We start from the raw sequence: 26,248 nt of genomic DNA, 5'->3' as shown, positions 1-26,248 counted from the left end.
TCCTATTCAACTATTGCTGTATATATACTATTCTACCCAATGTATTCTACAGATATACTAAATATTCTATCCACATACTGTCCATAATGTCTATACTTCCCATTCCATCATATATACAGTATATATACACTGCTCAAAAAAATTAAGGGAACACTAAAATAACACATCCTAGATCTGAATGAATGAAATAATCTTATTAAATACTTTTTTCTTTACATAGTTGAATGTGCTGACAACAAAATCACACAAAAGTTATAAATGGAAATCAAATGTATCAACCCATGGAGGTCTGGATTTGGAGTCACCCTCAAAATTAAAGTGGAAAACCACACTACAGGCTGATCCAACTTTGATGTAATGTCCTTAAAACAAGTCAAAATGAGGCTCAGTAGTGTGTGTGGCCTCCAAGTGCCTGTATGACCTCCTTACAACGCCTGGGCATGCTCCTGATGAGGTGGCGGATGGTCTCCTGAGGGATCTCCTCCCAGACCTGGACTAAAGCATCCGCCAACTCCTGGACAGTCTGTGGCATTGGTGGATGGAGCGAGACATGATGTCCCAGATGTGCTCAATTGGATGGGGAACGGGCGGTCCATAGCATCAATGCCTTCCTCTTGCAGGAACTGCTGACACACTCCAGCCACATGAGGTCTAGCATTGTCTTGCATTAGGAGGAACCCAGGGCCAACCGCACCAGCATATGGTCTCACAAGGGGTCTGAGGATCTCATCTCGGTACCTAATGGCAGTCAGGCTACCTCTGGCGAGCACATGGAGGGCTGTGCGGCCCCCCAAAGAAATGCCACCCCACACCATGACTGACCCACCGCCATACCGGTCATGCTGGAGGATGTTGCAGGCAGCAGAACGTTCTCCACGGTGTCTCCAGACTCTGTCACGTCTGTCACGTGCTCAGTGTGAACCTGCTTTCATCTGTGAAGAGCACAGGGCGCCAGTGGCGAATTTGCCAATCTTGGTGTTCTCTGGCAAATGCCAAACGTCCTGCACGGTGTTGGGCTGTAAGCACAACCCCCACCTGTGGACGTCGGGCCCTCATACCACCCTCATGGAGTCTGTTTCTGACCGTTTGAGCAGACAAATGCACATTTGTGGCCTGCTGGAGGTCATTTTGCAGGGCTCTGGCAGTGCTCCTCCTGCTCCTCCTTGCACAAAGACGGAGGTAGCAGTCCTGCTGCTGGGTTGTTGCCCTCCTACGGCCTCCTCCACGTCTCCTGATGTACTGGCCTGTCTCCTGGTAGCGCCTCCATGCTCTGGACACTACGCTGACAGACACAGCAAACCTTCTTGCCACAGCTCGCATTGATGTGCCATCCTGGATGAGCTGCACTACCTGAGCCACTTGTGTGGGTTGTAGACTCCGTCTCATGCTACCACTAGAGTGAAAGCACTGCCAGCATTCAAAAGTGACCAAAACATCAGCCAGGAAGCATAGGAACTGAGAAGTGGTCTGTGGTCACCACCTGCAAAACCAGTCCTTTATTGGGGGTGTCTTGCTAATTGCCTATAATTTCCACCTGTTGTCTATTCCATTTGCACAACAGCATGTTACATTTATTGTCAATCAGTGTTGCTTCCTAAGTGGACAGTTTGATTTCACAGAAGTGTGATTGACTTGGAGTTACATTGTGTTGTTTAAGTGTTCCCTTTATTTTTTTTAGCAGTGTATTTCCACACTATAAGGTTGGAATAATACTGTGACATTGTGAAAATGATGTTAATGCCCTTTTAGTGTAGAGCTGTTTGAAAAGACCGCCTGGAATTTCTGTCTGTTTTGGTGGGATGGAGTTTTGGCCTGCCTGGTGCCATCACCACACAGTACATTAGTTAATAAACCAATAAGAAAGAGAGTTCCAAACCTCTCTGCCAATAACAGATAGTTTTCAGTTTCTCCCTCCCCACTCTGACCACTCCCAGACAGTCCTAGCTAAATTCTTGCTTGAGAAATTGCTCTTTGGTAAGAAGCTGCTGCTTTCAAAGAGCGGGACACTATTCCGGACGCTTATAAGATATTACACTACGCCCTCCAACGAACCATAAAACAGGCAAAGCGTCAAGATCGAATCCTACTATACCGGCTCTGACACTCGTCGGATGTGGCAGGGCTTGTAAACTATCATGGATTACGAAGGGAAACCCAGCAACAAACTGTCCAGTGACGCGAGCCTACCAGATGAGCTAAATACCTTCTATGCGTTTCGAGGCTAGCAAAACTGAACCATGCATGAGACCACCAGCTGTTCTGACGACTGTGTGATCACGCTCTCTGTAGCCGATGTGAGTAGAACCTTTTAAACAGGTTAACATTCACAAGGCCGCAGGGCCAGATGGATTACCAGGACGTGTACTCAGAGCATTCGCTGACCAGCTGGCAAGTGTCTTCACTGACCTCTCCCTGACCCAGTCTGTAATACCTACAGGTTTCAAGCAGACCACCATAGTCCATGTGCACAAGAACGCCATTGTATCCTGTCTAAATTACTATCGCCACGTAGCACTCACATCTGTAGCTATGAAGTGCATCTCATACACCCTGGATGCACTCCAATTCCCATACCGCCTCAACAGATCCACAGATGACGCAATCTCTATTGCACTCCACACTGCCCTTTCCCACCTGGACAAAAGGAACACATGTGAGAATGCTGTTCATTGACTACAGCTCAGTGTTCAAAACCATAGTGACCTCAAAGCTCATTACTAAGCTAAGGACCCTGGGATTAAACACCTCCCTCTGCAACTGGATCCTGGATTTCCTGACAGGCCACCCCCAGGTGGAGAGGGTAGGCAACAACACATTCGCCACGCTGACTCTCAACACGGGGGCCCCTCATGGGTGCGTGCTTAGTCCCCCTCCTGTACTCCCTGTTCACCCACGACTGCGTGGTCGCGCACGACTCCAACACCATCATTAAGTTTGCCGACGACGCGACGGTGGTAGGCATGATCACCGATGACAATGACGATGTTTGACAGCCTACAGTGAGGAGGTCAGAGACCTCAACAACCTCTCCATTAATGTCAGCAAGACAAAGGAGCTGATTGTGGACTACAGGAAAAGGAGGGCCGAGCACACCCTCTTCCACATCGACAGGGCTGTAGAGGACCAGGTCGAGAGCTTCAAGTTCCTCGGTGTCCACATCACTAAGGAATGATCATGGTCCACACACACCAACACAGTTGTGAAGAGGGTACGACAATGCCTCTTCCCCCTCAGGAGGCTGAAAAGATTTGGCATGGGCCCTCAGATCCTCAAAAAGTTATACAGCTGCACCATTGTTAGCATCTTGACTGGCTGCATCACCGCTTGGTACGGCAACTGCTTGCCATCCGACCACAAGGCGCTATGGAGGGTAGTGCGTACGGCCCAGTACATCACTGGGGCCGAGCTCCCTGCCATCCAGGACCTCTATACCAGGCGGTGTCAGAGGAAGGCCCTAACAAATGTCTGACTCCAGCCACCGAAGTCATAGACTGTTCTCTCTGCTACCACAGGGCAAGCGGTACCGATGCAGTTTGGAACCAATAGGACCCTGAACAGCTTCTACCCCCAAGCCATAAAACTGCTAAATAGTTAGCTAATCCGGGTAGCTATTGATTAACTATTTATCGGCATTGACCCTTTTTTCACTACCTATTTTGACTCATCACATCTGCTGTTTATTATCTACCCCAATTATCTTGTACCCCTGCACATCGACTCGGTACTGGTACCCTGTGGTGGTCCTCTGTAGCTCAGCTGCTAGAGTACGGCGCTTGTAACGCCAAGGTAGTGGGTTCGATCCCCGGGAATACCCATACACAAAAAAAAAAAATTATGCACGCATGACTGTAAGTCGCTTTGGATAAAAGCGTCTGCTAAATGGCATATTATTATTATTATTATTATATAGCCAAGTTATCGTTACTCATTGTGTATTTATTCCTCGTATTATAATTTTTTCTCTCTCTGCATTGTTGGAAGGGCCCGTAAGTAAGCATTACACTGTTAGTCTACACCTGTTGTTTATGAAGAATGTGACAAATAAAATGTGATTTGAGTTTAGCGTTTTTTTTTAACCATTTTAATTGAAAACAATGACAGTAAGGTACTTAATTGTTTCTTTTCTTTTTCTTTTTTTGGGCCCCCTCTTCGGAGGACAAAAATAAACATTGTTATTACAGCTTTTTCTTTTGTTGTTACATGTACATTCTACACACATTTTACATGGCTTTAAAAAATATATATACACTACCAGTCAAAAGTTTGGACACACACACTCATTCAAGGGTTTTTCTTTATTTGTACTTGTCACGATCGTCGGATATAGAGGACCAAGGCGCAGCGTGGAAGGTGAACATACTTATTTATTAAATGATACACGAACAAAACAACAAATCGATACATGACGTCCACAGGTGCAAAACACAAACCAACACGGAACAAGATCCCACAAACACTGTGGGAAAACCACCTGACTAAATATGGTTCCCAATCAGAGACAACCAGCAACAGCTGATACTCGTTGCCTCTGATTGAGAACCACTCTGGCCAACATAGATATACAAAAACTAGACTAGACACAACGAGCACAAAACATAAACTCTACACACCCTGGCTCAACTTAAAAGAGTCCCTAGAGCCAGGGCGTGACAGTACTATTTTTTACATTGTAGAATAATAGTGAAGACATCAAAACTATGAAAGAACACATATGGAATCATGTAGTAACCAAAAAAGTGTTCTTCAAGGATTCTTCAAATAGCCACCCTTTGCCTTGATGACAGCTTTGCACACTCTTGGCATTCTCTCAACCAGCTTCATGAGATAGTCACCTGGAATGCATTTTAATTAACAGGTGTGCCTTCTTAAAAGTTAATTTGTGGAATTTCTTTCCTTCATAATGCATTTGAGACAATCAGGTGTGTTGTGACAAGGTAGGGGGGTATACATAAGATAGCCCTATTTGGTAAAAGACCAAGTCCATATTATGGCAAGAACAGCTCAAATAAGCAAAGAGAAACAACAGTCCATCATTAATATTACTTTAAGACATGAAGGTCAGTCAATCTGGAACATTTCAAGAACTTTGAAAGTTTCTTCAAGTGCAGTCACAAAAACCATCAAGCGCTATGATGAAACTGTCTCTCATGAGGACTGCCACAGGTATGGAAGACCCAGAGTTACCTCTGCTGCAGAGGATACGTTCATTAGAGTTACCCAAATAAATGCTTCACAGAGTTTAAGTCACAGACACATCTCAACATCAACTGTTCAGAGGAGACTGCATGAATCAGACCTTCATGGTCAAATTTCTGCAAAGAAACCACTACTAAAGGACACCAATAATAAGAGACTTGCTTAGGGCAAGAAACACGAGCAATGGATATTAGACCGGTGAAAATGTGTCCTTTGGTCTGGAGTCCAAATTTGAGATTTTTTGGTTCCAACCGCCGTGTCTTTGTGAGATGCGGTGTGGGTGAAACGGATGATCTCCGCATATGTATTTCCCACCGTAAAGCATGGAGGAGGAGTTGTTATGGTGTGGGGGTGCTTTGCTGGTGACATTGTCTGTGATTTATTTAGAATTCAAGGCACACTTAACCAGTATGGCTACCACAGCATTCTGCCGTCGAAACGCAATCCTATCTGGTTTGGGCTTAGTGGGACTATCATTTGTTTTTCAACAGGACAATGACCCAACACACCTCCAGGCTGTGTAAGGGCTATTTGACCAAGAAGGAGAGTGATGGAGTGCTGCATCAGATGACCTGGCCTCCACAATCCCCCGACCTCAACCCAATAGAGATGGTTTGGGATGAGTCGAACCACAGAGTGAAGGAAAAGCAGCCAACAAGTGCTCAACATATGTGGGAACTCCTTCAAGACTGTTGGAAAAGCAATCCAGGCGAAGCTGGTTGAGAGAATGCCAAGAGTGTGCAAAGCTGTCATCAAGGCAAAGGGTGGCTACTTTGAAGAATCTCAAATATATTTTTGGTTACTACATGATTCCATATGTGTTCTTTCATAGTTTTGATGTCTTCACTATTATTCTACAATGTAGAAAATAGTAAAAATAAAGAAAAACCCTTGAATGAGTAGGTGTGTCAACTTTTGACTAGTACTCTATATATCTTATAGTAGTTACATAGCAAGAATAAAGTAATTTGATATGTTGATATTTCAGCCATTCCTGAACCTGTGACCAGAAACACTACTTCATTGTTACCCAGAAATGATTTGCTTATGAGATCAAATTTTAAAAAATGGCTGCATTGAACCTGAAAGGAACTTTCCCAGCGGCCAAGTCAGCAGTATTTTTTGGTTGCCCGAAAATGGGAAAACACACAGAAATGCCTTAACTTGTTGGTCTCTTGATTAAACATCTGTTTTACTGGCCTGCTACAAAGGACGTGTAACTTTTGCCGAGCGTGAGACGCTCTTATTCATTTCAATGAAACCTGGGCGTGAGTGCGCCAGCTCCACGAGACGCTTGCACTGCTCGAGCTTAAAATGACACTCTTTGTTCTATTTTCAAGATTTTGACGCGCCGCTCACGGCTGACAGTACCTATTAACTAGCACTTCTATTCCACCTCACCACGCTAGCCTTACCCTCGTGTGGGTGCTAGCAAGCATGCTAGGTACTGGTGGCCCGCGGATCAATCAGATGTCATATTAAATTATTGATTGTTTAGCTTAGGGCCCCCAAAAGGATAAGGCCGGCTCTGATTGCAGGTGTAGGTATGGATGTGGGTATGCAGAGTTTTTTGTGGCCCCCACCCCATCAAAGTTGCCCATCCCTAACTTAAACAATGGGGTTGAACCAGAAAGATCAGTTTTAGGGCAGTCTGCCATATGTTCCCTCAGCCCTATGTTCCCTCAACTTATGTTCCCTCAACCCATGTTCCCTCAGCCCTATGTTCCCTCAGCCCTATGTTCCTTCAGCCCTCAGTACCCACTGACACAATTTCAATCAAAATTGGCACAAATTATTGTTGTGCCAACGTATAAAACTAGGATTATTTAAGCATCTACACAAATATGTAAGGGTATTATATGACCTACTGAATATGTTAAATCACTATGACCTTTTGTCAATATTACAGCAGTTGCATTTTCTGAGATTTTTGTATTTTTATCTCAGCATCTACTCAAGTAAAAATAAATGTAATGCTTTATCGGAGCAGTTCTATGCAAGGTACAAAAGCAATATGTTACAATCAATACACATGCATCTGATCTGTTATTGATGGTCCTTATTTATTCATTCACGCAACAGTGGATCAACTCACCAAAAGACCTGTGAAAGGATGTGAAAAATATATACGCTATAGGCAATCCCACATTAACAGAATGATGCTGAGACTCAAAATGTATGTCAAAGAAACCATACAATATGCACAATGATTATTTTTAACAATGGCCACTGAACATTTGACAAAAACACATTTACTTAAAGTAGAGATCAGATGCAAAGTTTGGTAACAGAATGAAATAATAAATAGCACAATCCGTCATTCTGTTACCAAACTTTGCATCTGCACTGTTCTTCAAGTAAATGTGTTTTTGTAAAATGTTCATAGGAGATTGTTAAAAAAGTAGTCCTTGTGCATAGAGTTGTATAGTTTGCAAAGTTAAACAATCATTGGATTTTGTTTGACAGACTTTTTAAAGTGAAGAATCTGAGTCTCAGCATCATTCTGTTTCCTTGGAATTACCCCTATGTAAAATATTTGTTTTCACATAACATCAAGTTTTTGTTTATAATGTCCCTCTTTTTGTTTTTTCCTCTCTTAAACAGGGGTACATTCCGTGCACCTCCAAAAAATACTAGATATTGAGAGAATAAGGTTCTTCCTCTCATTTGGGTGGCTGACCCCTGGTTTACAAAATAGGACTGAGGTAACATAGGGCTGAGGGAACATGGGGCAGAGGGAACACGGGGCTGAGGGAACACGGGCTGAGGGAACACGGGGCTGAGGGAACACGGGGCTGAGGGAACACGGGGCTGAGGGAACACGGGGCTGAGGGAACACGGGGCTGAGGGAACACGGGGCTGAGGGAACACGGTGCTGAGGGAACACGGGGCTGAGGGAACACGGGGCTGAGGGAACATGGGGCTGAGGGAACATGGGGCTGAGGGAACACGGGGCTGAGGGAACACAGGGCTAAGGGGAACATAGATGGGAACTGAGAGAACATGGGGCTGAGGGAACACGGGGCTGAGGGAACACGGGGCTGAGGGAACACGGGGCTGAGGGAACACGGTGCTGAGGGAACACGGGGCTGAGGGAACACGGGGCTGAGGGAACATGGGGCTGAGGGAACATGGGGCTGAGGGAACACGGGGCTGAGGGAACACAGGGCTAAGGGGAACATAGATGGGAACTGAGAGAACATGGGGCTGAGGGAACATGGGTCTGAGGGAACCTAGGACTGAGGGAATATAGACATGGTCCCGTTTTAGGCTTACTGGAATTCCTTACCTTTTTGTTGTTTTCAGTTAAAAGAACTTGCCCGACTGCTAAGTTCACTCACACCAGGAAATAGAGCAACCCTTGAGGTCCCTGCTACAACTAGGTTCCAGAGTTTTACCTGCAGGTAACCATCAGGAGAGAAATAAATTGCCCCACCTCCAGCAGACCGGCATCTCCGGCTTCCCTAACATCACAGACATTCCGAACAGAAGTGCTGTGATGTAACGGAATGTGCAGTTGCTATGCAATTGTATCCAATGTTATACTTCATGTGCCTTGTAAAGGGCAAACAGGAAATGTGGTGAACATTTCAATTGAGTTGACTTATTCCTTGTTCGCAGGACTTTTTTCAAAGAGCTTGAAAATTGCATGGAAAGGCCAGAGTTGTTGGGGACTTGCTTTTTGAAAAGGGTGAGTTCCTTGTGTTGATGTCATTTGGAAACTGAAGGCCGTTACTGTGCTGTTACGGTGTGTTGCAGTGCTACGTCTCTGTGTGTGTCTCTCTCCAGAAAGAAGAGCTGCAGATCTATGAGAAATACTGTCAGAACAAGCCCCGATCAGAGGCACTGTGGAGACAGTGTGGCGACAGCCTGTTTTTCCAGGTGACTCCCATTCCCTGTGTGTCTCTGTGTTGACATGGTTATGATATTATATTCTACTATATAATGGTGTCAGTTTACATTAAGCAACATGTCATTGGACAAACTTAAATGTTCTGTTTGGATGACTTAAATGATAACATTGACTTAACACAAATGATTGCAACTAGAAACATTCTCTGATGTATGAAAAAAAAAATAATGCACTCACTAACTGTAAGTCGCTCTGGATAAGAGCGTCTGCTAAATGACTAAAATGTAAATGTAAATGTTTGTTACTGCAGGAATGTCAGAAGAAGCTGGACCACAAACTCTCCCTGGATGCCTATTTACTCAAACCTGTGCAGAGGATCACCAAGTACCAGCTGATGCTCAAGGCAAGTTTATCACGGAGGTCAAATCTCTCACCTTAGCACCATACAATCAAGCCTTCTATATCAACACACAGATAACAGATACTATGCTCACACATGCTCTTTGGACTAACATGCAGAGCACTTATTTCAGGCTAATCTGATTGAAAGTCTCAAGTATCACCTGGAATGCTTTTCCAACAGTCTTGAAGGAGTTCCCACATATTCTGAGCACTTGTTGGCTGCTTTTTCTTCACTCTGCGGTCCAACTCATCCCATCTCAGTTGGGTTGAGGTCGGGTGATTGTGGAGGCCAGGTCATCTGATGCAGCACTCCATCACTCTCCTTCTTGGTCAAATAGCCCTTACACAGCCTGGAGGTGTGTTGGGTCATTGTCCTGTTGAAAAACAAATGATAGTCCCACTAAGCGCAAACCAGATGGGATGGCGTATCGCTGCAGAATGCTGTGGTAGCCATGCTGGTTAAGTGTGCCTTGAATTCTAAATAAATCACTGACAGTGTCACCAGCAAAGCACCCCCACACCATCACACCTCCTCCTCCATTCTTTCACGGTGGGAACCACACATGCGGAGATCATCCATTCACCCACACCGCGTCTCACAAAGACACGGCGGTTGGAACCAAAAATCTCAAATTTGGACTCCAGACCAAAGGACAGATTTCCACCGGTCTAATGTCCATTGCTCGTGTTTCTCGGCCCAAGCAAGTCTCTTCTTCTTCTTGGTGTCCTTTAGTAGTGGTTTCTTTGCAGCAATTCGACCATGAAGGCCTGATTCACGCAGTCTCCTCTGAACATCTGCATTGCTTGCTGTTTGGGGTTTTAGGCTGGGTTTCTGTATAGCACTTTGTAACATCTGCTGATGTAAAAAGGACTTTATAAATCAAATTTGATTGATTGATTGAACAGTTGATGTTGAGATGTGTCTGTTACTTGAACTCTGTGAAGCATTTATTTGGGCTGCTATTTCTGGTAACTCTAATGAACTTATCCTCTGCAGCAGAGGTAACTCTGGGTCTTCCTTTCCTGTGGCGGTCCTCATGAGAGCCAGTTTCAGCATAGCGCTTGATGGGTTTTGTGACTGCTCTTGAAGAAACTTTAAAAGTTCTTGAAATGTTCCGTATTGACTGACCGTCATCTCTTAAAGTAGTGATGGACTGTCATTTCTCTCTGCTTATTTGAGCTGTTCTTCTTATAATATGGACTTGTTTTTTTTCCAAATAGGGCTATCTTCTGTATACCACCCCTACCTTTTCACAACACAACTGATTGGCTCAAGTGCATTAAGAAGGAAAGAAATTCCACAAATTAACTTTAACAAGGCACACCTGTTAATTGAAATGGTTTCCAGCTGACTACCTCATAAAGCTGGTTGAGATAATGCCAAGAGTGTGCAAAGCTGTCATCAAGGCAAAGGGTGGCTACTTTGAAGAATCTCAAATATAAAATTAGTTTAACACTTTTGGTTACTACATGATTATTTCATAGTTTTGATGTCTTCACTATTATTCTACAATGTAGAAAATAGTAAAAATAAAGAAAAACCCTTGAATGAGTAGGTGTGTCCAAACTTTTGACTAGTACTGTATGTATTTCTCATGCCTAGTGCACCTTGTTATCTTGCTGTATAACCACCCACACAGAGAGGTCAGTACCTGTAGCCATGTCGCTGAAAAGACACAGCTGAATGGATATTGAATAGTATAAGTGGCTGTTGGTCTCAGAGTGGTTTCTTTGCAGTAGCCTGTGTGGTTGGAAAGGCTTCACTCTTAGCCTTGGTCTGTTGTTAGCGTAGGAGTAAGCCAAACACTGAGGATACATTATTTATCCGACTTCACTTTGTCCTCACCGGCTCTGTTCCCCCTCTAGGAGATGCTGAAATGCAGTAAGAACCAGGAGGGTACTGCTGAGTTGGAGGAGGCCCTGGCCACCATGCTGGACATCATCAAATCTGTCAATGACTCCATGCATCAGATTGCCATAACAGGATTCGAGGTCAGTTTGACTCGGATGGAGTTTAAGGGTGTGAAAAATCAGTTTGTTGCCTATCTTAGAGTGGGCTAAAGGGAAGGTTCTAGGACATCCTGCCGTAAATGAGTTTGACTAATCGGGCGGAGAGAGACTGCATGGCTAGGCTGTATAGATGTATAGAGGGTGTACTGTACAGTGCCTTGCAAAAGTATTCATCCCCCTTGGCGTTTTTCCTATTTTGTTGCATTACAACCTGTAATTTAAATGGATTTTTATTTGGATTTCATGTAATGGACATACACAAAATAATCCAAATTGGTGAAGTGAAATGAAAAAAATAACTTGTTTAAAAAAATTCAAAAAAATAAATAACGGAAAAGTGGTGCGTGCATATGTATTCACTCCCTTTGCTATGAAGCCCCTAAATAAGATCTGGTGCAACCAATTACCTTCAGAAGTCACATAATTAGTTAAATAAAGTCCACCTGTGTGCAATCTAAGTGTCACATGATCTGTCACATGATCTCAGTATATATACACCTGTTCTGAAAGGCCCCAGAGTCTGCAACACCACTAAGCAAGGGGCACCACCAAGCAAGCGGCACCATGAAGACCAAGGAGCTCTCCAAACAGGTCAGGGACAAAGTTGTGGAGAAGTACAGATCAGGGTTGGGTTATAAAAAAAATATCAGAAACTTTGAACATCCCACGGAGCACCATTCAATTCATTATTAAAAAATGGAAAGAATACGGCACCACAACAAACCTGCCAAGAGAGGGCCGCCCACCAAAACTCACGGACCAGGCAAGGAGGGCATTAATCAGAGAGGCAACAAAGAGACCAAAGATAACCCTGAAGGAGCTGCAAAGCTCCACAGCGGAGATTGGAGTGTCTGTCCATAGGACCACTTTAAGCCATACACTCCACAGAGCTGGGCTTTACGGAAGAGTGGCCAGAAAAAAGCCATTGCTTAAAGAAAAAAATAAGCAAACACGTTTGGTGTTCGCCAAAAGCCATGTGGGAGACTCCCCAAACATATGGAAGAAGGTACTCTGGTCAGATGAGACTAAAATTTAGCTTTTTGGCCATCAAGGAAAACGCTATGTCTGGCACAAACCCAACACCTCTCATCACCCTGAGAACACCATCCCCACTGTGAAGGATGGTGGTGGCAGCATCATGCTGTGGGGTTGTTTTTCATCGGCAGGGACTGGGAAACTGGTCAGAATTGAAGGAATGATGGATGGCGCTAAATACAGGGAAATTCTTGAGGGAAACCTGTTTCAGTCTTCCAGAGATTTGAGACTGGGACAGAGGTTCACCTTCCAGCAGGACAATGTCCCTAAGCATACTGCTAAAGCAACACTCGAGGGGTTTAAGGGGAAACATCTAAATGTCTTGGAATGGCCTAGTCAAAGCCCAGACCTCAATCCAATTGAGAATCTGTGGTATGACTTAAAGATTGCTGTACACCAGCGGAACCAATCTAACTTGAAGGAGCTGGAGCAGTTTTGCCTTGAAGAATGGGCAAAAATCCCAGTGGCTAGATGTGCCAAGCTTATAGAGACATACCCCAAGAGACTTGCAGCTGTAATTGCTGCAAAAGGTGGCTCTACAAAGCCACCTTTTGCAGCAGGGGGGAATAGTTATGCACGCTCAAGTTTTCTGTTTTTTTGTCTTATTTCTTGTTTGTTTCACAATAGAAAATATTTTGCATCTTCAAAGTGATAGGCATGTTGTGTTTATCAAATGATACAAACCCCCCAAAAATCTATTTTAATTCCAGGTTGTAAGGCAAAAAAATAGGGGGGTGAATACTTTTGCAAACCACTATATGTGCCAGCATGTGGGACTGATGGCCTCTGTGTGTCTCTCTCACCCCCCCAGGGAAACCTTAGTGAGCTGGGGAAGCTCCTGAGGCAGGGCTCGTTCAACGTGTGGACGGACCACAAGAAGGGCCACAGCAAGGTGAAGGACCTGGCCCGCTTCAAGCCCATGCAGAGGCACCTGTTCCTCTACAACAAGATGCTGCTCTTCTGTAAGAAGCGGGAGGAGACCACGGACGAGAAGCCGTCACCCTCCTATAGCTTCAAGCACTCACTAAAGGTGAGGTCGGTTGGTGGGATCAGTTCTTGTTGGACAAACATAACCTGTGTGTATATTCAAACATCACCTTTTATGTAAGGGAACCATTTCTGACCTGAAATTTGAACAAGAAAGCATGTGCTAAGTCCATTTGCTTGACTGTAGGGCCATACTGCCCACTATCCTACACTAAGTTCCCCCGCCTCAAATGAAAACTTTACAGTGGCTATCTCAGACCCCTGAGATCCTTGGTATTCACTGTCACTCCCCATATTTCAATTCAAGCTTATCTGGACGTATGAAAAATCAAGGCAGTAAACAGGGCCCTACGATGACAGGACCCTTTCATCACTGGGACGCTGGAACAACTATTTGTTTTCTTGAAGAAACCTTTGAACTTGTTTTCTTCTCCCACTCGCTGGCTAGTGTGCATGTAATCAATGAGTAATTCCACTCATCGCTCAATAGAAGTGAAAATACACATTTCAGCTTGTTAAAAAAAAGCTGTAGCAGTTCACATTGGAAGAATACAAGGTGAATCAGCGGTGTAAATCTAAAATATAAAGCCGTCACTGTTGTTAACCACAGCCTTGCCTTTGTTTCAGATGAGTGCAGTGGGAATCACAGAAAATGTCAAAGGAGACATTAAGAAGTTTGAGGTCTGGTATAATGGCAGAGAGGAAGTCTATATCATTCAGGTACATGTCCATATAGTTTCTGTGTAAAAAAAAACTTCCAAAACACTTTGATATTACAAGTTATTGTCTAAAGAATTCCAAATACAGTGCCTTCGGAAAGTATTCAGACTCCTCGACCTTTTCCACATTTTGTTACGTTACAGCCTTATTCTAAAATTTATTAAATTGTTTATTTCCCCTCATCAATCTACACACAATACCCCCGAATGACAAAGCAAAAACTGTTTTTTTAGAAATGTTTGCAATACTTTCTGAATGTGCTGTATCTCTCACTCTTGAGACAAATGCCTTTTCTGTATGAGTTTCTCCCTTTGACCACTGGGTGGCAGTGTTGCCCTATGAAGAGTAGCCCCCCTCAGACTTCATTCTCACAGAAACATCCACTGTCTGGTGTGAGACAGGCTGTAGAGTGTGTGTGTATATTTATATGTATGACTGTGTGTTTGTGTGTCTCCACAGGCTCCCTCCATGGATGTGAAGAACATGTGGGTGTCAGAGATCCGAAAAGTTCTGACGGGCCAGCTTGAAGCTTGCAGAGGTATACAGTGTGGGGGGGTTCTCTCTCTAGGCATATTCAAACCACCCTCTCTCTCATACAGCACTAGACACCTGAACAGAGCCCTGAACCCTGTCAGAATGCTGATGTGAATGTTAAGCAGTGGGAGGGGGGTGTTATCCAGTGTTGGAGGAGAGCTGATATAGAGATAGGGGAGGGAGGTGGACAACTGTTTGAGAACACATACCTGACCCTGACGGTACAGTCCACTCACTCACACACTCCTCTCCCTCCGCCGCCCTCCAGCAGTATGCATCAATCGCCGACTGTTCCGCTCTGAAGATCCTGACAGTCAGGAAAACGACCCTCTGCGCTGTCTACACTCGGCTGGACTGACAAGCTGTGTGTGAGAGAGAGGATGTGTGTGTGTGTGTGTGTGTGTGTGAGGTGACTGAGTAATAACATAGCAGCCCACATATGAAGCAGAGTGAGAGAAAGAGGCTCTGGCCTGCTGGAGGGTTGGAGGTGATTTACGCCTGTCTCGGCTGGCGTAAAGGGGGAGGGGAGGTCAGCACGTAGCAACATAGAGCAGCACACAAGTTAAGCCACTGTGTGCGGTATTAAAAAGCCCAGCGACGTGGGGTTTGTGTAATAGCAGGACAAGGCCAGCTTACAGACAATCCAGCTTCAGCAGTGGCTTGCACTGCGGCTACAGGCTGCAGCTGTTTGATTTGATTCCTCCCCTGGGCCTTGGCAGTCAACTGTCCTGTCCTCCTGTTAAAGGTCCAATGCAGCCATTTTGATCTCAATATCAAATAATTTCTGGCTAACAATAAAGTACCTTACTGTGATTGTTTTCAATTAAAATGGTCAAAAAGAAACAAAAATAGCTTCTTAGCAAAGAGCAATTTCTCAAGCAAGAATTTTGCTAGGACTGTCTGGGAGTGGTCTGAGTGGGGAGGGGAAAACTGAAAATTAGCTGTTATTGGCAGAGAGGTTTGTAACTCTCTTTCTTATTGGTCTATTAACTAATTTATCGCCTGCCCTGGTGATGTCACCAGGCAGGCCAAAACTCCATCACACCAAAAGAGGCTGAAATTCCAGCCGGTCTTTTCAAACAACTCTTACACTAAAAGGGCTTTATCATAATTTTCACAATTTCACAGCATTATTGAAACCTCATAGTGTGGAAATGTATATAAAACACAGGAAAATCACATTTTGACTGCACTGGGCCTTTAAAGACACGGATTAGTGGCTTCCATTCTGTCTGCACCACTGTTTTGGTCTATGGCTTCAGGTATGATTGCACTGTTTTGGTCCACAGACTCTCCTGTGGCTTATGTGACTCCTGGGATTTCTCCTGTTTTATCGCCTGGCATTGAAACACATACAGTGAGGGGAAAAAAGTATTTGAACCCCTGCTGATTTTGTACGTTTGCCCACTGACAAAGACATGATCAGTCTATAATTTTAATGGTAGGTTTATTTGAACAGTGAGAGACAGAATAACAACAAAATAATTCTGAAAAACGCATGTCAAAAATGTTATAAATTGATTTGCATTTTAATGAGAAATAAGTATTTGACCCCTCTGCAAAACATGACTTAGTACTTGGTGGCAAAACCCTTGTTGGCAATCAGAGGTCAGACGTTTCTTGTAGTTGGCCACCAGGTTTTCACACATCTCAGGAGGGATTTTGTCCCACTCCTCTTTGCAGATCTTCTCCAAGTCATTAAGGTTTCGAGCCTGACGTTTGGCAACTCGAACCTTCAGCTCCCTCCACAGATTTTCTATGGGATTAAGGTCTGGAGACTGGCTAGGCCACTCCAGGACCTTAATGTGCTTCTTCTTGAGCCACTCCTTTGTTGCCTTGGCCGTGTGTTTTGGGTCATTGTCATGCTGGAATACCCATCCATGACCCATTTTCAATGCCCTGGCTGAGGGAAGGAGGTTCTCACCCAAGATTTGACGGTACATGGCCCCATCCATCGTCCCTTTGATGCGGTGAAGTTGTCCTGTCCCCTTAGCAGAAAAACACCCCCAAAGCATAATGTTTCCACCTCCATGTTTGACGGTGGGGATGGTGTTCTTGGGGTCATTGGCAGTATTCCTCCTCCTCCAAACACGGCGAGTTGAGTTGATGCCAAAGAGCTCGATTTTGGTCTCATCTGACCACAACACTTTCACCCAGTTCTCCTCTGAATCATTCAGATGTTCATTGGTAAACTTCAGACGGGCCTGTATATGTACTTTCTTGAGCAGGGGGACCTTGCGGGCGCTGCAGGATTTCAGTCCTTCACGGCGTAGTGTGTTACCAATTGTTTTCTTGGTGACTATGGTCCCAGCTGCCTTGAGATCATTGAGAAGATGATGTAGTTCTGGGCTGATTCCTCACCGTTCTCATGATCATTGCAACTCCATGAGGTGAGATCTTGCATGGAGCCCCAGGCCGAGGGAGATTGACAGTTATTTTGTGTTCCTTCCATTTGCAAATAATCGCACCAACTGTTGTCACCTTCTCACCAAGCTGCTTGGCGATGGTCTTGTAGCCCATTCCAGCCTTGTGTAGATCTACAATCTTGTCCCTGACATCCTTGGAGAGCTCTTTGGTCTTGGCCATGGTGGAGAGTTTGGAATCTGATTGATTGATTGCTTCTGTGGACAGCTGTCTTTTATACAGGTAACAAGCTGAGATTAGGAGCACTCCCTTTAAGAGTGTGCTCCTAATCTCAGCTCGTTACCTGTATAAAAGACACCTGGGAGCCAGAAATCTTTCTGATTGAGAGGGGGTCAAATACTTATTTCCCTCATTAAAATGCAAATGAATTTATAACATTTTTTTCATGCGTTTTTCTGGATTTTTTTGTTGTTATTCTGTCTCTCACTGTTCAAATAAACCTACCATTAAAATTATAGACTGATCATTTCTTTGTCAGTGGGCAAACGTGCAAAATCAGCAGGGGATCAAATACTTTTTTCCCTCACTGTAGGTTTATCAACCTGCTTTTGACTGCAGGTTTCGCACACAGTCCTACACACAGTGTGACATACACAAGCATGCAAACACCAAACAACAAACTCACATGCGCGCACACACACACTTGCATACCCAACAAATTCACCTCACTGATCTTTTTATGTAAATTTAACCTAAGCTAATATCCCTGTCATTCCATTGAAAATAAATCTACGTTCTATTCCAATACCATTTTCTTTTCTCCATTCACAGAGGCGAGCCAACTCCATCAGAAGATCACTGAGAATGTGTATCATGCTCCCATGAGGTAGAGTACTCCGTCTCCCAACGTTTTCATCATGTCGTGTGATTGAATGGCAGCACCGCACAGATGCTCTCAAGGATAGTGAATGTAACGCTTCTACAGTGGCTGTGTGATTGACTGTCCTATATCTCTCCTCTCCTCCGCTCAGAAACATGCGCAAAATGGCCCTGAGGCAGTCGGACTCGTCTAGCCCAGAGACAGGCTTCAGGAGGAGCAACCCCAGCCCCAACATGAGACAGAAACGAGGTGAGAGATCACACAGTTGCAGCCAGCCCCCGCCAGGCCCCAGGCCCTGCCAAACCAGCAACCACTCAGCTCCGCTGACTGGAAACAAAAGGCAGGATCTTCCATGTACAAATCATCCCATAATGGCATTATGAAAGACACCACAATGATGGTACAATTAGCTGGGATGTTTTATCTGGGCTCTAACTATTACTGGCTCCAACTCTCTTTCTGTTTCTCTCGGCATCAACCCAAGCCAACCCCTTACCACCACTCCCCTCTGATCGCTCACTACATACACTACACTGGCAGATGAGGATGAGATATTGGGTACGTTTTCATGCTGTGTAGAGCCCGGCAGCAGAGTGCTGCTGCATCACAGTGAGAGGGACCTGGGCTAACGGTAGTCTGCCAAGGAGCGGCTGGTGGTGGTTAGGAGAGGAGAGTTGCTCTTTGTCTCTGGATGTGGTCAGTGGCTGGACGTCACTGGCTCTAGGAGTAAGTGGATCCGACAGGTGCTTAGTCCTGGGTGCATGAGGGCCTTTATTACCCCCACCACAGACTCACAGAGGAAATCTATGAAATCTCTCCCCTTCTCCTCTGTGGTAAATTAATATTACAGAAGCTGTTGTAGGGTTGAGCAATGGTGTTTTTCAGTACCAACCTTATACAAAAAATTAATGTCTACATTATTCATGCAGTTACACAACTGCAGTATAGTACGGTTTTGACTACAATGAGTTTTGAACTGTGGTCTGGTGGGACTTTTTAGCTTTGACACGTATATAACTGATGCCAACCATTTCCCTGATTGGGACTGTTTCCTTATTGGGTCAGCAGGACCCACTCCAGAGGTCATGACCCCAAATACTGTAGTCCCACTAGTACACCTCCCACTATACCTCCGCAGTCTTCTGGGTTTAGTCTGACCAGCTGTTAGATTCTGCCAACGGTACGGTATATACCACGCTCAGATAGTCTGACTGAAGGCTTTTCCATTCTCAGTCAGAGTCTACTATATTCTCTCTCATAGTGATCCAAAAGCTCTGAATAATTTTCTAATCTCAAGATCTCCAGAAGGCCAGAGTAACCTCAGAGGAGAGAAGCAGCAGCTGCGTTGACATCTCTCTGTTTGGAAGCTTTGTCAGAGGTGTGAGACGAGGTGAACCTGGAAGTTGTGATTATTTTGTGTTCTCACAATCAGAAGGTGATAATTATGTACAAGATAATATGGACATTTTGAGTGGTCCTCCAGGGCAGGTAGTTAAAGTGTCCTTGAAATCACACATACTACAAGACAAGCTGTCCATTTTGAAAAAGTGTAAAACTGTCTTCTAGTTTTGGCATTGGCAGGTGTCTAAATCCTTATACCCATGCAGTTCCAGCATGATTGTGGAGGACTCTTCTCTTCCTAATGCAGGTTGTGTTGTTGATGGAGCATAGAGGGGTCAATCAGGGATCAGGTTAGTCTATATGGTGAAAGGCTCCAGGAAATGGAATAGGGGTCTCCAAAATGTCCAGGGTTGTCATGGTATCCATATCCCTCAGGCTTTCTCTCTACCCTCTGCTTCTGCCTCCTCCTTTACCGTTGTCCTCTCACTTTCCCTCCCTAGCTGAGGCTTCTGCAACTAATAACCCTGACCACAATGCTGCTCTTGCTAGAAAGCGCTTCACCTTGCAGGGCCTCTCCAATAGAAGGTCTCTTCCCTCAGGTAAAGAAGCCATGACATCTCCATTGACCTGCTCACCCTGTCCTTATCTCCACCAACACTCCATCCTGACTCATGATATTGGCTTCATCCCCTCTTTGAAGAGGTCCCACTCATTGTGTTGTAAACAACTTCAGCTACTCTCATTCATTCTCATTGTTGTTCATTATCCTTAGCCTGCTACTCTGCATGTCCTTGTGCCGCAGGCAGTGCTGCACCGTTACCCCCCTGTATATATAGCCTCCCTACTGTCACTTTATTTTACTTCTGCTCTTTGTTTTTTCTCAACACTTTTTTTTGTTGTTGTTTTATTCTTACTTTTTTTGTTTAAAATAAACGCACTGTTGGTTAAGGGCTGTAAGTAAGCATTTCACTGTAATGTCTGCACTTGTTGTATTCGGCGCATGTGACCAATAAAATTTGATTTGATTTGATTTAATACACACAGGCACTTTCGCTCAGAGCAGAGAACTAGTGTATGTAAAGTATGTCAGGCGGAGTCAGAGGAAGGCACAAAAAATGGTCAGACTCCAGCCACCCTAGCCATAGACTGTTCTCTCTGCTACCGCACGGCAAGTGGTACCAGTGCAGTCTGGAACCAACAGGACCCTAAACAGCTTCTACCCCCAAGCCATAAGACTGCTAAAGAAGATAGCTAAATAGCTAATCAATTGGCTACCCGGACTACCTGCATTTACCCTTTTTTTAACTAACTCTCTTGCGCTGACTATGCACACACACTGGACTCTACCCACACACTCACACATACTTACACCGACACCCCAACACACACATACACACACTACATTCGCCCACACACACATAACATGCACACTGATGCCACACACACACACTCACTCACTCACTCTCACACTCACACTCACACACACACACACACTCACACAGACACACACACACACACACACTTTCACACTCACCACATATGCTGCTGCTACTGCTCCTGCTCCACATACGCTGCTGCTACAGATCAATCTATTATCTATCCTGTTGCCTAGTCACTTTACCCCTACATATACACTCAGTGGCCAGTTTATTAGGTACACCCATCTAGTCCCGGGTCGGACCCTCCTTTTGCCTCCAGAACAGCCTGAATTCTCAGGGGAATGGAAACGTTGCTCAGTTGTTATCAAGGGATCTAACGTGTGCCAGGCAAACATTCCCCACACCATTACACCACCGCCACCAGCCTGTACCGTTGACACCAGGCAGGATGGGGCCATGGACTCATGCTGCTTACGCCAAATCAGCAGGACGCAACAGGAACCGGAATTCGTCGGACCACTCCTCAGTTGTCCAGTGTTGGTGATCGCCTGCCCACTGGAGACGCTTCTTCTTGTTTTTAGCTGATAGGAGTGGAACCCTATGTTGTCGTCTGCTGCTATAGCCCATCCGTGACAAGGACCGACGAGTTGTGCATTCCGAAATGGCGTTCTTTACACCACTGTTGCACGATTTTTGCCGTTCTCCTTCGACCTCTCATCAACAAGCTGTTTTCGCCCACAGGACTGCCGCTGACTGGATATATTTTGTTTGTCGCACCATTCTCTGTAAACCCAAGACACTGTTGTGCGTGAAAAGCCCAGGAGGCCGGCCATTTCTGAGATACTGGAACTGGCGCTCAAAGTTGCTTATGCCACTCATTTTGTCCATTCTAACGTTCGATCGAACAGTAACTGAATGCCTCGATGCATGTCTGCCTGCTTTATATAGCAAACCACGGCCATGTGACTCACTGTCTGGAGGAGTGAACCATACATAATAAACTGGCCACTTAATAAACTGCAAAAGTATTCATCCCCCTTGGCGTTTTTCATATTTTGTTGTATTACAACCTGTAATTTAAATGGATTTTTATTTGGATTTCATGTAATGGACATACACAAAATAGTCCAAATTGGTGAAGTGAAATGAAAAAAGAATCTTGTTTCAAAAAATGCTAAGAAATAAGTAACGGTAAAGTGGTGCGTGCATATGTATTCACCCCATGCTATGAAGCCCCTAAATAAGATCTGGTGCAACCAATTATCTTCAGAAGTTACATAATTAGTTAAATAAAGTCCACCTGTGTGCAATCTAAGTGTCACATGATCTGTCACATGATCTCAGTATATATACACCTGTTCTGAAAGGCCCCAGAGTCTGCAACACCACCAAGCAAGTGGCACCATGAAGACCAAGGAGCTCTCCAAACAGGTCAGGGACAAAGTTGTGGATAAGTAAAGATCAGCGTTGGGTTATAAAAACATATCCGAAACTTTGAACATCCCACGGAGCACCATTAAATCCATTATAAAAAAATTGAAAGAATATGGCACCACAACAAACCTGCCAAGAGAGGGTTGCCCACCAAAACACATGGACCAGGCAAGGAGGGCATTAATCAGAGAGGCAACAAAGAGACTAAAGAAAACCCTGAAGGAGCTGCAAAGCTCCATAGCGGAGATTGGAGTATCTGTCCATAGGACCACTTTAAGCCATACACTCCACAGAGCTGGGCTTTACGGAAGAGTGGCCAGAAAAAAGCTAAATGAGACTAGAATTGAGCTTTTTGGCAATCAAGGAAAACGCTATGTCTGGCGCAAACCCAACACCTCTCATCACCCCGAGAACACCATCCCCACATTGAAGCATGATGCATCATGCTGTGGGGATATTTTTCATCGGCAGGGACTGGGAAACTGGTCAGAATTGAAGGAATGATGGATGGCGCTAAATACAGGGAAATTCTTGAGGGAAACCTGTTTGTCACGCTCTGGCTCCGGGACTCTGTATGTTGAGCCAGGGTGTGTTCGTTCTGTGTGGGTTGTTTCTATGTTGGGTGTTCTAGGTTGTTGTTTTCTGTGTTGGCCTAAGTGACTCCCAATCAGAGGCAACGAGTGTCAGCTGTTTGCTGGTTGTCTCTGATTGGGAGCCATACTTAACTGTCTGTGTTTCACTTTGTGTTTGTGGGTTTTTGTTCCTTTACGGTCATTGTTACTGTGGACTTCACGAGTCGTCTATTGTTTTGGTTTTTGTGCGTTATTCTAATAAAGTCAATCATGTTCGCTCAACACGCTGCGCCTTGGTCTACTCCTTACCCAGACGATCGTGACAGAAAAACCCACCATACAACGACCAAGCAGCGTGTCCAGGAACACACGCAGGAGGTGACTCTGGTGGATGTCCTCCTCGGTTGGGGGCAGATTACCGAGGAGGAGGCCGTCCGGTACCGGAGGGCTATGAAGGGGGAGACCCAGGCAGGAGAGGAGCAGCGGCGTCAGCAGTGCCATCGTCGGACGGACGAGAGGCACCCCCAATAATTTTTTAGGGGGGGGCACACGGCATGGGCGACTGGGCAGCAGGAGGCTGCCACAGGGCGAAATAGGAGAAGAGGAGAGAAGGCCACCGGGTTTTGGGGGCCAGAAGGCAGGTTGGCGGAGCCTGGATGGAGAGCAGAGCCAACTCCCCGTACTCAGGCATGGCAGCATGAGACTGGGCAGGTTCCGCGGTATGCGGAGCTGCGCACTGTGCCACGAGTGGTCCGGCATAGTCCGGTACGTCCTGTGCGAGCACCCCGCACGTGTTGTGCGAAGGTGGGCATGCAGCCAGGACGGAGTGTGCCGGCTCAGCGCTCGGGGCCTCCAGTGCCTCTCCTCGGTCCCGGATATCCTGCGCCAGTATCACGTGCTGTTATGCCAGTACGGGTACACAGCCCTGTACGTCCTGTGCTGATGCCTCACACAGAGTGTGTGAAGGTAGGCATTCAGCCAGGACGGGTTGTGGCAGCTCTTCACTCCAGGTCTCCTATCCGTCTCCATAGCCCAGTCCGGCCTGTCCCTGCTCCACGCACCAAGCCTACGGTGTGCGTCGACAGCCCTGCCCGGTCTGTTCCTGCTCCACGCACCAAGCCTACGGTGTGCGTCGCCAGCCCTGTCCGGCCTGTCCCTGCTCCACGCACCAAGCCTACGGTGTGCGTCGACAGCCCTGCCCGGCCTGTTCCTGCTCCACGCACCAAGCCTACGGTGTGCGTCGTCAGCCTGGTCCAGCCCGTTCCTGCCACTCGCAACAAGCCAGGGGTGCGAGTCGTCAGCCTGGTCCAGCCCGTTCCTGCCACTCGCACCAAGCCAGGGGTGCGAGTCGTCAGCCTGGTTCAGCCCGTTCCTGCTACTCGCACCAAGCCTACGGTGTGCGTCGTCAGCCTGGTCCAGCCCGTTCCTGCCACTCGCAACAAGCCAGGGGTGCGAGTCGTCAGCCTGGTCCAGCCCGTTCCTGCCACTCGCACCAAGCCAGGGGTGCGAGTCGTCAGCCTGGTTCAGCCCGTTCCTGCTACTCGCACCAAGCCCGGGGTGCGAGTCGTCAGCCTGGTAAGACCGGTCAGCTGCTCCACAACGGAGCGTAAGCAATCCGCTCCGTCAATGTCCAGTCCAGATCCAGCCAGCGGGGTCAGACCGGACCAGGGGCGCTATGGGGGGTTGATTGGAGGGTGGTGGGCAAGGCCGGAGCCAGAACCGCCGCCGAGGAGGTATGCCCACCCAGCCCTCCCTTGTTTAGCCCTTATTGAGGCGCGGTCGCAGTCCGCGCCTTTAGGGGGGGGTACTGTCACGCTCTGGCTCCGGGACTCTGTATGTTGAGCCAGGGTGTGTTCGTTCTGTGTGGGTTGTTTCTATGTTGGGTGTTCTAGGTTGTTGTTTTCTGTGTTGGCCTAAGTGACTCCCAATCAGAGGCAACGAGTGTCAGCTGTTTGCTGGTTGTCTCTGATTGGGAGCCATACTTAACTGTCTGTGTTTCACTTTGTGTTTGTGGGTTTTTGTTCCTTTACGGTCATTGTTACTGTGGACTTCACGAGTCGTCTATTGTTTTGGTTTTTGTGCGTTATTCTAATAAAGTCAATCATGTTCGCTCAACACGCTGCGCCTTGGTCTACTCCTTACCCAGACGATCGTGACACTGTTTCAGTCTTCCAGAGATTTGAGACTGGGATGGAGGTTCACCTTCCAGCAGGACAATGACCCTAAGCATACTGGTAAAGCAACACTTGAGTGGTTTAAGGGGAAATATTTAAATGTCTTGGAATGGCCTAGTCAAAGCCCAGACCTCAATCCAATTGAGAATCTGTGGTATGACTTAAAGATTGCAGTACACCAGCAGAACCCATCCAACTTGAAGGAGATGCAGCAGTTTTGCCTTGAAGAATGGGCAAAAATCCCAGTGGCTAGATTTGCCAACCTTATAGAGACATACCCCAAGAGACTTGCAGCTGTAATTTCTGCAAAAGGTGGCTCTACAAAGTATTGACTTTGGGGGAGGGTGAATAGTTATGCGCGCTCAAGTTTTCTGTGTTTTTGTCTTATTTCTTGTTTGTTTCACAATATAAAATATTTTGCATCTTCAAAGTGGTAGGCGTGTTGTGTAAATCAAATGATACAACCCCAAAAAATCCATTTTAATTCCAGGTTGTAAGGCAACAAAATATAACAATTTGCCAAGGGGGTTGAATACTTTCGCAAGCCACTGTACGTACATAGCTACCTCAATTACCTCGTACCCCTGCACATCAACTCGGTGCAGTACTCCCTGTATATAGCCATGTTATTCACTGTGTATTTATTCCTTGTGTCAATCTTTTTATTTTATATCTTTATCTTTAACTCTGCATTGTTGGAAATTGTTGGACCCGTAAGTAAGCATTTCACCCTTAGTCTACACCTGTAGTTTACGAAGCATGTGACAAATAAAATGTTATTTGATTTGAATTTTCCAAATACTAGTATGTCTAGAGAACAATGGGATTTCACATTTTCGGGAGTATAGAACGACCTTGGCGTCCAGGCAATGAAAACGCATGAAGGCTAAATTCGCAGACAGGCAGCCTTAGCAAATGTCAGCCTGTAATGCTCTTGACATTTAAAAGCGTATTAACATTTTTTTAAGAGGATGGTTTGATTCAAGGTTTTTCTCCACAGAATACATCCTTAATAACAATACTGATAGCCTGATTAGCTACATCTGATATATTTTACAACAAACATTATATTGCTTTTAGTTAAACAAACCAATTGAGCAGGGAGATGGGTTTATTTCATTATTATTCTATTACCACTTTGGTGCTATTACAGGGGTCTTGTGGTTTGTAAGTGGGCAATAAAATGACTGTACATTACTGTGCATACTATGTCATCATTTGTATGGTGATAATCTAATACTGTGTAGTTGGGTCCATTCATGATGGCGAGCAGAGCAGGCTAGCTGAAGAGAAATGGACACTGAGGGGGTGATGTTTTTGTACTTATTGGCCTGCCGAGGTAATGCCTCGCTGTGAACTTGAGTTGC

General features: G+C 45.6%; 1 protein-coding gene across 3 annotated transcripts in view; it reads left to right on the top strand.

The window, feature by feature from the left end:
• The window catches only part of LOC121533386 (guanine nucleotide exchange factor DBS), a 150,050-nt gene that overhangs the window by 111,996 nt on the left and 11,806 nt on the right, over window positions 1-26,248 (top strand). For all 3 annotated transcript variants that reach the window (XM_041839286.2, XM_045205490.1, XM_041839285.2), the window contains 10 exons: window positions 8,818-8,887; window positions 8,986-9,078; window positions 9,360-9,452; window positions 11,318-11,443; window positions 13,308-13,526; window positions 14,111-14,203; window positions 14,663-14,741; window positions 17,933-17,987; window positions 18,133-18,230; window positions 19,823-19,921. In XM_041839286.2, coding sequence (XP_041695220.2) covers window positions 8,818-8,887; window positions 8,986-9,078; window positions 9,360-9,452; window positions 11,318-11,443; window positions 13,308-13,526; window positions 14,111-14,203; window positions 14,663-14,741; window positions 17,933-17,987; window positions 18,133-18,230; window positions 19,823-19,921 — 1,025 coding nt within the window. The remainder of the gene's footprint in view (window positions 1-8,817; window positions 8,888-8,985; window positions 9,079-9,359; window positions 9,453-11,317; window positions 11,444-13,307; window positions 13,527-14,110; window positions 14,204-14,662; window positions 14,742-17,932; window positions 17,988-18,132; window positions 18,231-19,822; window positions 19,922-26,248) is intronic.

Source organism: Coregonus clupeaformis, chromosome 20 (genome assembly GCF_020615455.1).
Source record: "Coregonus clupeaformis isolate EN_2021a chromosome 20, ASM2061545v1, whole genome shotgun sequence".
Taxonomy (NCBI): domain Eukaryota; kingdom Metazoa; phylum Chordata; class Actinopteri; order Salmoniformes; family Salmonidae; genus Coregonus; species Coregonus clupeaformis.
The sequence above is the reverse complement of the archived record's forward strand: the minus strand, read 5'-3'. Positions and strand labels throughout refer to the sequence as shown.